Below are 12,769 nucleotides of genomic sequence, written 5' to 3'. Positions count from 1 at the left end.
TCCAAAAGAGAATTGCACTGAAAACGCCCAGTTACCCCCCTTCACCCCTCTACAAAGAACACACACTCAAAAACACAAACAAAGCAAACACACACAACCTGCAATCGGTCAAATATTTGCCCACGGAGCAGAAGTGTGGCAGTAGTATTTGCTCTGCCAAAGTTTCGGTTCTTCCCATCGCGGGTCGCTCTGAAACATGGTTCAAGCGAACCGCGTCACCTCCGATGTGGCCTGTGTTTATTTATAAAGCGGAGGGGGGCGAGGGCACTTCCTCGGTCTTTCTGGGGTCATACGATCCTCCCAACGTGGGTCCATAAATGAAGAGTGGGCTCGAGGGCCACACCATGCAGGACCGGCCCCTGATTGGTTCGGTGAAGGCTGGAATAAACACTCTCGGGGTATATATATTGGCGTGAAGGTGTGACTCTTCTAAGAAACGAGAAACTCCCAAGATAATAAAGAAGAGCTGCAGTGAAAAACCTGATTTTTTTTTTACGTAATTTTTAAAACAAACCGACAGATTTGAGGATGAGGGCGCAGATCCAAAAAGTTCCTCAGATCGTGGAGCTGCTGAAAAACAAGTCAGTGGGGCTGCAGCACTTCAAACCCACATCCTCAGTGTGCGTCCTGGAGGAGAAGGATGCTGTGGAGGCTGCGCGCTGCCCGCACGCTGACTTCAGAGCGCACAGCCTGGACGCGATCCCAGGACCCACCAACTGGCCCCTGGTGGGCAGTCTGGTTGAACTTCTGAGGAAAGGAGGTTTGACAAGGCAGCACGAGGCTCTGGTACAGTAACAAAACCAACATTTTCTCTAGTTTTCTATTTTTGCTGCATGATTTTAGACTATTTTTGGCGAACAAAACTTCCAAAACGCCCTTAATGTGTTTGAACTTAGATTTCCATGACTTATTAATGCGTGCTTTATTTCCCCACAGGTCGATTATCATAAGAAATTTGGAAAGATTTTCCGCTTGAAGCTGGGCTCCTTTGAGTCGGTGCACATTGGCGCACCTTGCTTGTTGGAGGCACTCTACAGGAAGGAGGGAAACTACCCTCAGAGGCTGGAGATCAAACCGTGGACAGCATACAGAGACATGAGAGACGAGGCGTACGGACTCCTCATCCTGTAAGCACGCTTTTCATTCCTTCATATCTCTTTTAACCACGTGGAAAACGTCCATTACTCACTGGGACGCAGACTAAAGAGAGGCGAAAAGGTTTTTATGTGAACGCAGACTGTTGATTTGCAGGGAGGGAGAGGACTGGCAGAGAGTGAGGAGCGCCTTTCAGCACAAACTCATGAAGCCAACTGAGGTAGTGAAGCTGGATCGCAAAATAAACCAGGTAAGGTGAAAATTCTTGTCGCCAGGCTGATAATTTGAGCTTTAAGTGGTCGATCGCTGACAGGGTTTGTCTGTGAATGCAGGTTTTGGTTGACTTCGTTGGAAGAATTGGCAAAATGAACGTGGAAGGAAAGATTGATGACTTGTACTTCGAGCTGAATAAGTGGTCGTTTGAGAGTAAGTTTAGCTGTTGTCACTTAAACTGCTGATCTTTCTACTTTTTGGGTCATAAACGTGTGAAACTTCAAAATCAAAACCATCTTTAAGTGTCAGAAATCAGGAGCTCCTCAGCTTGACTTCATGTTGGCTTTAGCATGGAAAACGTGGAACTTTTGGCACGTGTCTGAAAAGTAGCTGCAACTTACTGCCATGCTAGTTATCAGTGAATTAACCAATCATGTCAGCCATGCATTCATTTGGGGAAAACAATCAATCTATAGCTTCTTTAAAAGCTTCTAACAAAGTTTCCATAAATGCCATGTGATCATAGTTGACCTATTAGTTGTGCCAACTTTTGCCTTTAAATGTAAAGACAAAAATACTGCATGACACCACTCTTAAAAATTTGTCTACATCTACTTTTTGGTCCACAAATGTCCAAAACTTTGAGATTAAAAACTTCTCTTTAAGTGTTCAAAGTCAAAAAGATGCTCATCTTGATTTTATGTTAGCTTTAAGCGATTGAAAACTTGGACATTTTGGCACATGCCTTTGAAAAAATGCCCAAATTGCTGCATGCTAACTGAGTCACCACTTGTTCAGTCAATCACAATAATCCATAAAAGCCCATATTAACATTTTCTGCACATGAACTGCTATTATAGTTAACGTGTCAAGACAAAAGTCTTGTATTCCATTGCTCTCAAATGTGTCAGCATCTACTTTTTGCTCCATATAGTCTAAACTTGAAGATTAAAACCTTGACTTTAAGTGTCCAAAATCAAAACATAGTCTGCTTGATTTTATTCTAGTGTGAAATGATGAAAAACTGGCATATGTCTTCAAAAAACACCCCAGAGTAGTTTGTCATGCATGCCATGCTATTATAGCTGATGAACAACTTGTGTAAGACAAAAATCTTGCATGCCATTCCTCTTGAAAATGCAAAAACTGCTTTTCTGAAGCTGTGTAAGTGTCTTATATGAGGTCAGAATCTCATATTATTGCCCTTCTTTGTCGTTCAGCCATCTGCCTTGTCCTCTACGACAAGAGATTCGGTCTGCTGCAGGAGAAAGTCAACGAGGAAGCCATGAACTTCATCACAGCCGTGAAAACAGTAAGTATGCTGTTCTGTTATTCTGCTCCAATCAGCCGTGTGTTTGCGTGTATGTGCTGCAGAAGTAAGACTGGCTGAAAGTGCAGAAAGTGGTCAACAGGTTCATCAGTGTCACACTGACACTCTCACTGTATTTACTGGGCCAAACCAATATCATCCACACGCACAGTCAGGACAAGATAAGTGAATGCTTACAAAGGTCTTACAGGGCAGTGGGTGCAAACTTTGACGAGGATTGCATCAAAGACTTTCAGTGGTTTTGGATCATTTGATTTAATCTTTTATATCTCCTAATCTTTGTCTTCCTCTGCAGATGATGAGCACGTTTGGCATGATGATGGTCACACCTGTGGAGCTGCACAAGGGCCTCAACACCAAAACATGGCAGGACCACACCGCAGCCTGGGATCGCATTTTCAGCACAGGTACCACACTTCAACACTAAACCACAGGAAATGCACAAAAAAGACTCCAAACTCTGACTCAGTGTGCCTCAGTGTGACGTACCAACCAGTTTGAGCTCAGTTCCAGTCAGCAGGTAGATAGAAGAGATAAGCTGGAGGGCGGGTTTGAACTGGGTGCCTCACTGTTTTTTCTGTGTGACTGTGTGTACTTGGCACTCGGGGTAAATGGCGGCCAGAGTCGTAGTAAACCGCATGACCTAAGAGGGAGAACTCTGCCAAATATTTGTAGTAGGTTGGAGGTTGGAGGGAAGAAGATGATGCTGTTTTTTTTACAACCTCCCGGTCAAAAGCACACACAAAAACACTTTTACAAGATGTTGAGGCAAACTAAACATGGAATATTAACATTTAGGCAGTTTGAGGTATCTTAGTGATAAGTTAAGATTGTTCTCTTGTGTCTTGTGATTACTCATCTCTTCTGAGGTCACGACTCACATAAACAGTCCAGGATCAAACAAGTGTATCTGGAGCAGCCGTACAGAAATAGTCTGACACCATCTGGATCATATGGACGTCATGTCATGTGAGGACATAAGACATCAGACCTACAAATTCAAAAATAGAAACTTACTTCAACATATTATGTAACTGGGCACTCATGAATACATTTCTAAGACATAAATTGTACAAGGGTTGACAGGATCCCAGACACTTTGATAGGATACTAGGGAAGATTAAATGATAGCCATACCTGTTTGGATGCTGTAGCACCAAAAATGGAAGTCATAGACACCCGAAAGTCAGCAAGTTTTTTCTTCCAATCATGGAGTGTTCAATTTCTGCATGGAAAGGATGTGCATGGTTTTGTGCAATTTAGACTGTGCAGAAGTTTGCTAATGATTTTTGATGCACTCATTCCTTTACTACACAATGTTGCTAGGAAATTGATGTAGCTCAAAAAAAACAACAACAAAAAAAAAAAAAAACGTATTTTTGATACTCTTGATCATCAAAATACTGGAGATTGTATTGTTTTGAAATGCATGGTATTGAAGTGTCAGAATTTTTCACAATTATAACTTTTAGAGTGAGAAAAAAGCCTTTTATAGTTGGAGTTAACCTTAATCAAAAGATGGGAAATAGCACTACTATTAAAAAAACAAGATGCAATAACACCTAGTAGAACAGCATTGCTCATAAACATTTCAATCAAGCCATTTCAGCTGTCTGACATCTTTATTATAAGAAAAAAGGACCAGCGGTGCCTTAAAATTATTCACAAACCCAAGAAAAGTTAAAAAAATGTCTGTTTTAGGTTAGTTATAAATCAACATTTTTCTCATTCATATTAAAAATAAATGCAATAAGCAGCCGCTTATATTGGCATTTTACCTCACAAATGACTTGAATTGTTTAAAAATGCTTGCAGACTCATGCAATGACAATAAAGCTGCATGCAATTAATCCACATTACTCTAGTTGTCCTTGGTCAACTCAAATCAAAGAGTTTGAAATCTGCCCCTGAATACTGGATCTTTTAATCAAAAAACAGATCTGTTAAAAACAGACAACTATCTGATAACTGTGACTCCCTTTGTCATGCATTTAAATTACACTCCAGCCTGAATGCGTTGAGAAAGACGTCACATGTAGCGACAAACTTGACAAACTTGACTGCATCACAGAGAGTTAAATAACACTGTGAGGTGGCATAGAGCTTATTCTGTTTGCATGATTACATATCTTCTGCTCTGTATTTACACAGCCAAAGTCTACATTGACAAGAAGCTGAAGAGGAACGCAGTCAGAGCTCCTGATGACTTAATCGGTGACATCTTACACAACAGCTGTCTCTCTAAGAAGGAGCTGTACGCGGCCATCACTGAGCTACAGATTGGAGGAGTGGAGACGGTATGTTGCACTAAAAAGCCACATTTGACATTTTTGGACCAAATGTGTGTTTTTTAAGGAGAGTTAGAAGACAGTTCGGTCAGTGAGCACATGCTTGTCCGTTCAATAGTTGCTAAAGCAGTAAAGGTGGAAATGGGGAACATAGCTAGTCTGACTTCTTCAAAAGGAAGCAAACATTCACAGAAAGAAGAGAGCCCCTGAACAACTAAACTAATGGTCCCTCCCTTAATCTGATTGATCCATGTTAATATATGTGTATATGTCTACAAACCAATTTTTACCTGGCAACTCAGGAATCCCCAATTGCACACATCACTGACTAGTGCTTTTATAGGGTTTATTTCAGACAGACAATCAAGTATTAAACAGGGTTCCTGCAATCCTTGAAAAGTCTTGAAGACTCTTGAATTGCACTTTTAAAGTTTGAGGCCATAAAAAGTCTTAAAAAGTCATTTTTTTATCAGTAAATTCTCGAATGCACTTTCACTAAGACATGTCCTTATCCAATATTTTTTTTTCTAGTCAACCTTATATGATTTTAATAATCTTTCTCCACAAACTGTTGCATAAATATTCTCCATTATTCAGGGAATTCAGAGTGGATGTTCTAAATTTCTCTGGGGAGGACCCCAGACCCCTCTCTGACTTTATCTGAGTCACTGTTATTTAATAAACTCTGTACTGTTGTGAAGCACTAGTCCAGTTCTCTATTATTTAGTTTACCAATCAGCTTCAACTTTGGCCAAAAACTAACATCAGTTTTAATTATTTTCTGTTTAAATCCAAAGAAAACCACCCTAAACACAAATGCTCTCAAAGACCTCTGTATGAAGTGATATATCAGGATTTTAGTTATTATGTGCAAATTGAATTTTAACAGCCTCAGAGCAGACAGAGCTTTTCAACCTCCCTGAAATCTCTGGTGCCCCCCCCTAAGGGGGCCCTAGACCCCAGGTTGGAAACCAAGGATGTACACAAAAGAAAACTTGCACCATGTTCAGACAAAAAAGGGTAATTTCATCAGGAAACTGGCTACATTCAATTTAAACAAAAAACCTTTGGAGTGTAGAAATTTGTTGGTCATGGGCCCCCTTTAGCAGCTGGGCCCCAGAAAGCCTCGCCCCAATTGTCAGCCCTGCCCACAAACACCTCTTTAGCATACTAATGAGTACAATTCAAGTTACTGTAATCAGCATCAGGTTAAAACTAGAAGTTGCAGGTCTAATATTATGATGGGACTAGTTGTTTACAGATCTTCTTTGCTATTTTTTTTTAAGATTTATTTTGGGTATTTTTGTGCCTTTATTTGATAGAGGAGGACAGTGGATAGAGTCTGAAACAGGTGTGGGGGAGAGACATGCAGTAAAGGGCCTCAGACCGGATTCAAACCCGGGCTGTCTGGGGCACACCTTAAACCACTAGGCCACCTGCGCCCAGTTTACAGATCTTCTAATTGTAATAATCACCTTTGGACATTTCCAATGAAACATTCATATCAGCCAACATTATGCTGAAAAAAAAAACAGGGTAGCTATTTTTTCTTCTACTCTTAGTGAGGTGAACTGGCTGGTAGTTGTAGCCTAATTAAGGATGGGAGTATATATTGCTGAGACATTTATCACCATCCTGACTCACGTGATACTATTTTTTAATTGCTACAAAATGTCCAAATTTCAATTTTAAAAAAAAAGTGGGTTTTGGAATAGATTTTCCTGCTAATTTGACTCACCATATCACTACTTCAGGACTCCACAAGGTGGCGCTTATAACATGAATGAGGGTAAAGTGAAGTTAATCAGCCAAAAAGAAGAAGACAGCAGGGAAAAAAATGAACTGATTATTCTTATTTCCACTTTTTACAATTATAAATTATGGCATAGCTGCAGCGCCCACATGTGGCCATGAAAATGTTAACTTTTTAATGTTTTACCTTTCGCCTATTTTCCTTCGAGTTGGGAAGGAAAAAAAACTGTCCGGTCTCCAGTACAAACAGGTGCTGCAGTTACAGTGCTTCAAAGCAGAAAATGAATGTGGTGTGGATGTAACTGAGGAGCCTTTGAGGAACCCCAAACATTCCTCAGCTCCTTTCAGGACCCCTCTGAGGAATGCACTTAGAGTAGCTGCCTCACTAAACGACATCCCCTCTCTGACTCCTTTCCTCTTTTTTCCCTCTCTTTCTCTCCTTCTCTCTCTCTCGCTTGCTCTTTCCCTGGTTGTGTTTATGTTTCTCAGACTGCCAACAGTATGCTTTGGGCTATTTTCAACCTGTCACGTAACCCCGGCGCCCAGAGGAAGTTGCTGGAGGAGATTAAAGAAATGGTGCCTCCCGACCAGGACCCGTGTGGAGAGCACATCAAGAACATGCCCTACCTCAAAGCCTGCCTCAAGGAGTCTATGAGGTACAGTACAACAAGGTCATGGAAAATAAAACTGCTACTGCTCCTACATCATGTGATATAAGAGGGAAATAAATAAGACAATGCAGTAGACTACAGCCTTAATACACTAAATTTTCACATTACGGAGACTCTGAAAGAGATAGCAAGCCAAAGATGGTGACAGCAGCAACATAATCCTGTTAGGTAGCCCTAAAATAAAGAAAATATTCATAAGCACAAACTGGTTTGTGACATATGTATCATATTTGCACTGAAACAATTCCAGATGGCACTCAGGTATCCCTCAAAAAGAACCCATAGGCCAAGTTAAGCAAAATATGAATGTAATATAATAAAGATATAAAATTACACAAAGACAGCTAGCAGTGCCACTCAATACAGCTATACTACAAGGTTAATTATGCAAAAACGTAAGTCTTGATACAATTTAAAAGGGTGAGTTAATCAAATTGTCAACCCTTGAATAGCTTTCATAATGTGAAAATTAACTATTGAGACAAAAAGGGTTTTTTTGTACTCGTCTCTAAACTAGAAATGGGTATTTGCATTATTTTGTTTACTTGCAAATAAGTAATTTTTTTTATTCAATCAGGGCCCCCTAGACCAAGCCAACCAATTACTAAACAGTTGGCTGTCCATGAATGTGTAGTGACAGCCACTTGCCAACACAATCAGCCCTCAGTTCTGGCTACAGACAGCTGCTCTTAGACACCTGCCTCTGCAGACCTCTGCTGTCATACACCACCTCTGTCAGGATGAAAATACACACGGAAACTTTCAAAATAAATTCAGACACTTTCAGTTTGGGTTAGGGTAGGGGTTAAGGACAGCCAGAGGAACAGCGAAACTCATAATTTTATCTTTTCTATCCGAAAGATGATTACTGAACAATCAGATCCATGCTGACTCTAAATAAGTGGTTTTCAAATTATGTGCAAGGGCGCATCGGTGTGGCTTGAAGCAAGGCTAGATACTGCAATATGTCTAAAAGAGGCCATCTTTTACGGATAAAAACATGGTGTTTGAAAATTTGGCTTGATATTCGTTGAAACTTTGGCATAAAAAAAATAAACCACTGCTTTACTCATTTTATTTTACCTGTAAAGTTTGTCAGTATAGTGCTTATAAGGACTGACTGCATTAAGTCTCAAGTGGTCATTTAAGGAACTACAATTTTGGCATGTTAGCATTGGTTTAATTTTTCTTTTTGCCATAAAGGTTGCTACCAGGATTGCAGTGACTCTACATCTGCACTCAAGTTAGAAATGATTGCATCCTTAGATGATAGTAAATAACATATATTTATCCATTAGGTGAATATTTCTAAAAATTTTTACATCAAAGCCACTGGCTGCATCATTATTAAACCAATACAATGGTTGTTAAGAGTCAAAACTCCCACACATGACCTGCTTGTAAAAAAGCTCCCTGAGATAAGGAGCCATGACCAAAAACAACCAGTGGCCAGTTTAAAATGTGCCGTCTGGTCACGTTCGGATCACTTCCTAACCCTTACATGGTCCACTTTTCCACGTCTCCTCCTGCAGTCACAAGTTGTCAAACATGTTATTTAAGGCTTATGCCATAACCACATCACGCAGGGAATGTAAATGACCTCTGACTGGAGATTATATCTACCTCATCTTAGACTGGGAAAAACACAGGAGTGTGTATAGCTCCAGTTAAAGAGCTTAGACATGTGTGTCATGCTACACTATAGCTTCACTGAGACTGTATTCCCATACTTTGCTTTTTCCAATCTCTTACAGGTTATCGCCATCAGTCCCATTCACCAGCAGGACCCTGGACAAAGACACTGTGTTGGGGGATTATGCCATTCCCAAAGGAGTAAGTGGCTTACTTCTGGTTGCTATACACCTGACATGAGCAGATTACATTCCTGTATTAATTTACATTTGACTTGTGTTTGAAAGAAGTGTGTTACAAAAACCAGCTCACATACTGTTCAAAGTCTAAATGGAGCAACTGTTAATAGCATGTGCAATTCTGAAGCCTGCATAGAAAGATCCGACTTAGAGAAACAAAGTCTTTTGGGCTCGACTCTGTTGACTGTATTATCTAATTAATTCCCCTTTAGTGAATTAGGAGACTTCAGACACTCTTGGTTTCATTGGTTTAGGAACCAAGGTTATTGGTATTTCTTAGATGGGTGAATCTTAGTTTTATGACCTATTTGCGATTTGATTTATTTATTTGCCTTTATGTGAGGCTCTGGCTAGACTTTGTCATCAAAGCCTTAATTAAAATGAATATATTCATCTCTTTGTAGACAGTTTTGATGATAAACACCCATGCACTGGGCTCCAATGAAGAGTACTTTGATGATGGAAAGCAGTTCAAACCTGAGCGCTGGCTGCGAGAGAACTTCACCATCAACCCCTTTGCACACGTTCCCTTTGGCATCGGAAAGAGGATGTGCATCGGCCGACGGCTGGCGGAGCTGCAGCTGCAGCTGGCAATGTGCTGGGTAAGATCAGACGGATCTGCTTAGATTTATGTTTCGTATAATAGAATATTCATCAGTCAAATTAAAGCAGTCTAGGAGGAAGTAGTTCAGACTGAGTCATATAACACCAGACTTTAATCAAAATCACAACTCTTTCCAATAGAGAGCTGCAGAATGAGTCATAAAAAACAGAAATAAACTCGATGTTTAGCTCTCATGGTTCCACTGTCTCAAAGTCACTGGGATTCCTGAATGAGTTTTGGTAAAATGCAAGAAAAAAAGGTCTGTGGTACAGAAATCAAGCTTTTCCTATGGTGTAAAAACATCTAAAAGTGCTGCACTAGTGGTTCACTAGGACTACTGTGTATGCCAGGGACATAAACACCATCATGCTAAATATATGAACCCATCAACTAGTCCACCTTTCACCTTTTGTTCAAAATCTGCTCTGACTCAAACTTTGCAATTCGTCAGTCACGACAAGAGGACATTTTTTACACAAGAGATAAGAGCAAATAAAAGTTGAAGGCATAATGCTGGCAATGCTGCAGTCAATAAACTGTTGCTTTATAGCCTAACATTAGCATTCTACATTCACTGACAGCATTCATACGTAACATTTTATCTATTAGAATCTTAACACCCACTGAAAAACCCTTATACTTTTAGTCATTGGAACCTGCAGGATGCTAATTAAGTTACTGGTCTTCAAAAATGTGTCAGCCCTGCAGCGCTCTATTCAGTTGCTTTTAAGAAGTCATTCCTGAATGATAATTCTGCCTTCCTCTCTTACAGTTGGTGAGAGAATATGAGATTGTGGCAACAGATAACGAACCACTCGATGTGATCCATTCAGGGCTTTTGGTTCCCAACAGAGAACTGCCTGTGGCCTTCATCAGGAGATGAGGTGAGAAATCTGGTGTTTTCATGTTTGCTTTAAAAAAAGGGAAGTTTGACTTGTACGTTTGATTCTGTCTTTTTAAAAGCCTGATGAAAAGAGCTCTTATGTATCAGTGACATTCAGTATGAAGCCACAGCCAGAGGGTTAACCTAGCAGAACAGCAGAAAGAGTCAGAAACAGGTCAAATGCAAGCTGCAACTTCTGTGGTTGTAAATGAAGTAGATATGGAACTGCAAAAATCTGCAGCCTGGTTCAAAAAACAAATCGCAGTTAGAATAGTTTAAGTCTTTGTGGGCACTCACTGTGCAGGGGATTAATTATTTCAATAACTAGTCCATTTTGGTTTCAAGGATAGAAGTTGTCCAAATCAGGGGCATGGCTGATATGACGCAAGCCAGCATGTTGTAGTTGTTTGTAAGGAGGCTAAAGACCCACCTAGAATTAAAGTTAATTTTGCAACCAACACAGATAGGCTTCAAAACCCCCTTTCAGCAACCAAAAGGCAGACATCAATCAGACTTCATCCAATACTTTTAACAGTCTGTAGTCAAACAGAAAACAATCAAAAACACAGGGCAGCCTATATGAGCATCCAAATCTCACTAATGTACCCATTATGCCTGTTTTTTATTGACCAAAAAAAACACAATTTGAACATTCTGTATCCTGGCAAATCAGCAGAGGAATATTCTGCCACTCAAGCTTTCTATTTAAAGTCATAATTACCCCTTCTACTCTTAAGTTTTAAACTTAATGTGCATGTCAATTAGAAAGATGAGATTTTCAATAGTCGATCGATGGTTTAACAGTGACAGCATAGATCCCAAGATCCCTCTCATAGCTAATTCAAAACCTTATCAAAATTGAACACCTTTGTTACTGATTTCATCTTGATATCTCCGGTGAATAGAATGATAAATTAAGCATTCAATTCTTATTTCTGTTTTCGAAAAACTGAGTGTAATTAAGCCTTCATTGGTACTGAAAATGGCATAAACAGTCTGGTATTGACACTTTGTCATTGTTCTCTCCCTCCCCTCTCAGGCTCCATATTCACCACTTCTGCATGTAAAGACAGAAAGATGATACCTCTGTTGGCCCTGATGGTCCAGTGACTCCTTGTATTGCTGCTCTGTAAATAGGAAAAACACAAATTATGCTACATGTAATCATGCCGTAAATACCTCAGACTTATTTAAAACTATTACTTATGACTGTTAATGACTGACCAAAATACCAGTTGTTATGTACAAATTGAATGTTGGACCAAGGCAGCTGTCCTCAAATCTTAATGTAATGTCTTCACCTCAGACATGTGTGTAAATGTCAAACTATTACTTTACTTGTTTAATAACTTTATATATATATATACATATATATATATATACATATACATATATCTATATCTATATATAGATATATGTATATGTATATATATATAGGTCACATGTTTATTTTTCATTGTGTATATAAATGTGATTATAATATTGTACATTGTTTTGTGTAGAGAAATATTTTATTCACTGAAATAAAACTGTTAATAATTTGTTTGAAGCCGTGTTATATTTTGCCAAGTCAGATTGGTGCAATGCCAAGTTTTGGTATTAAAGTCTTAGAGAGATTTGGAGTTTATACAGCTTGAGTTTTTACTAAGTATTATAAAGCTTACTTTTCGTAGCTTAATGTGTATGTATGTGTCTGTTTCCGTTATTAGACAAGCTCTAGTTTCTGTAGAATTTAGCCCGATGCAGGATTTCAATCATTAAAGGCTAATTCTAGATAATCCGTGCATTTTTACATCAAATAAATCCAAATCCTCTCCAGATGATTTAATTTTGATTGAATGCTTTCAAACAAAAGCTGAGCTGTCACATACTTGAGTGTAGCATAATGTATTTCTGTGCAAGGGCTCTCAACCATGTAGACTTGTGACTACTTAAAATGAAGAGATATCCACTTGTGACTCGTCACAGGATCTGGACTTACTGTGGAAATCAAAAGGGAGTTTTTATTCTCAAACTGATTCATGTTAAGGATGTTAGTCTTTAAATATCCCCTGTTTGACAT

The 12,769-nt window shown here is 39.4% G+C and overlaps 1 protein-coding gene across 1 annotated transcript; it reads left to right on the top strand.

The window, feature by feature from the left end:
• The first annotated feature begins 341 nt into the window (after positions 1 to 341).
• Positions 342 to 12,120, top strand: LOC121507546 (1,25-dihydroxyvitamin D(3) 24-hydroxylase, mitochondrial). The gene is made up of 12 exons (XM_041783969.1): positions 342 to 786; positions 937 to 1,127; positions 1,252 to 1,345; positions 1,428 to 1,521; positions 2,529 to 2,620; positions 2,934 to 3,045; positions 4,790 to 4,935; positions 7,168 to 7,334; positions 9,104 to 9,182; positions 9,625 to 9,822; positions 10,597 to 10,708; positions 11,747 to 12,120. Exons 1-11 carry the CDS (start codon positions 529 to 531, stop codon positions 10,705 to 10,707), a joined length of 1,542 nt encoding a protein of 513 aa, XP_041639903.1. The 5' UTR covers positions 342 to 528; the 3' UTR covers position 10,708; positions 11,747 to 12,120.
• The last annotated feature ends 649 nt before the right edge of the window (positions 12,121 to 12,769 follow it).

Source organism: Cheilinus undulatus, linkage group 3, assembly GCF_018320785.1.
Source record: "Cheilinus undulatus linkage group 3, ASM1832078v1, whole genome shotgun sequence".
NCBI classification, from domain to species: Eukaryota; Metazoa; Chordata; class Actinopteri; order Labriformes; family Labridae; genus Cheilinus; species Cheilinus undulatus.
The sequence above is the reverse complement of the archived record's forward strand: the minus strand, read 5'-3'. Positions and strand labels throughout refer to the sequence as shown.

Coding starts and splice junctions, on each gene's coding strand:
- LOC121507546 (XM_041783969.1), top strand. CDS start 529: ATGAGGGCGCAGATCCAAAAAGTTCCTCAGATCGTGGAGCTGCTGAAA. Junction 1,346..1,427: donor TGGATCGCAAAATAAACCAG/GTAAGGTGAAAA, acceptor CTGTGAATGCAG/GTTTTGGTTGACTTCGTTGG. Junction 3,046..4,789: donor GGATCGCATTTTCAGCACAG/GTACCACACTTC, acceptor GTATTTACACAG/CCAAAGTCTACATTGACAAG.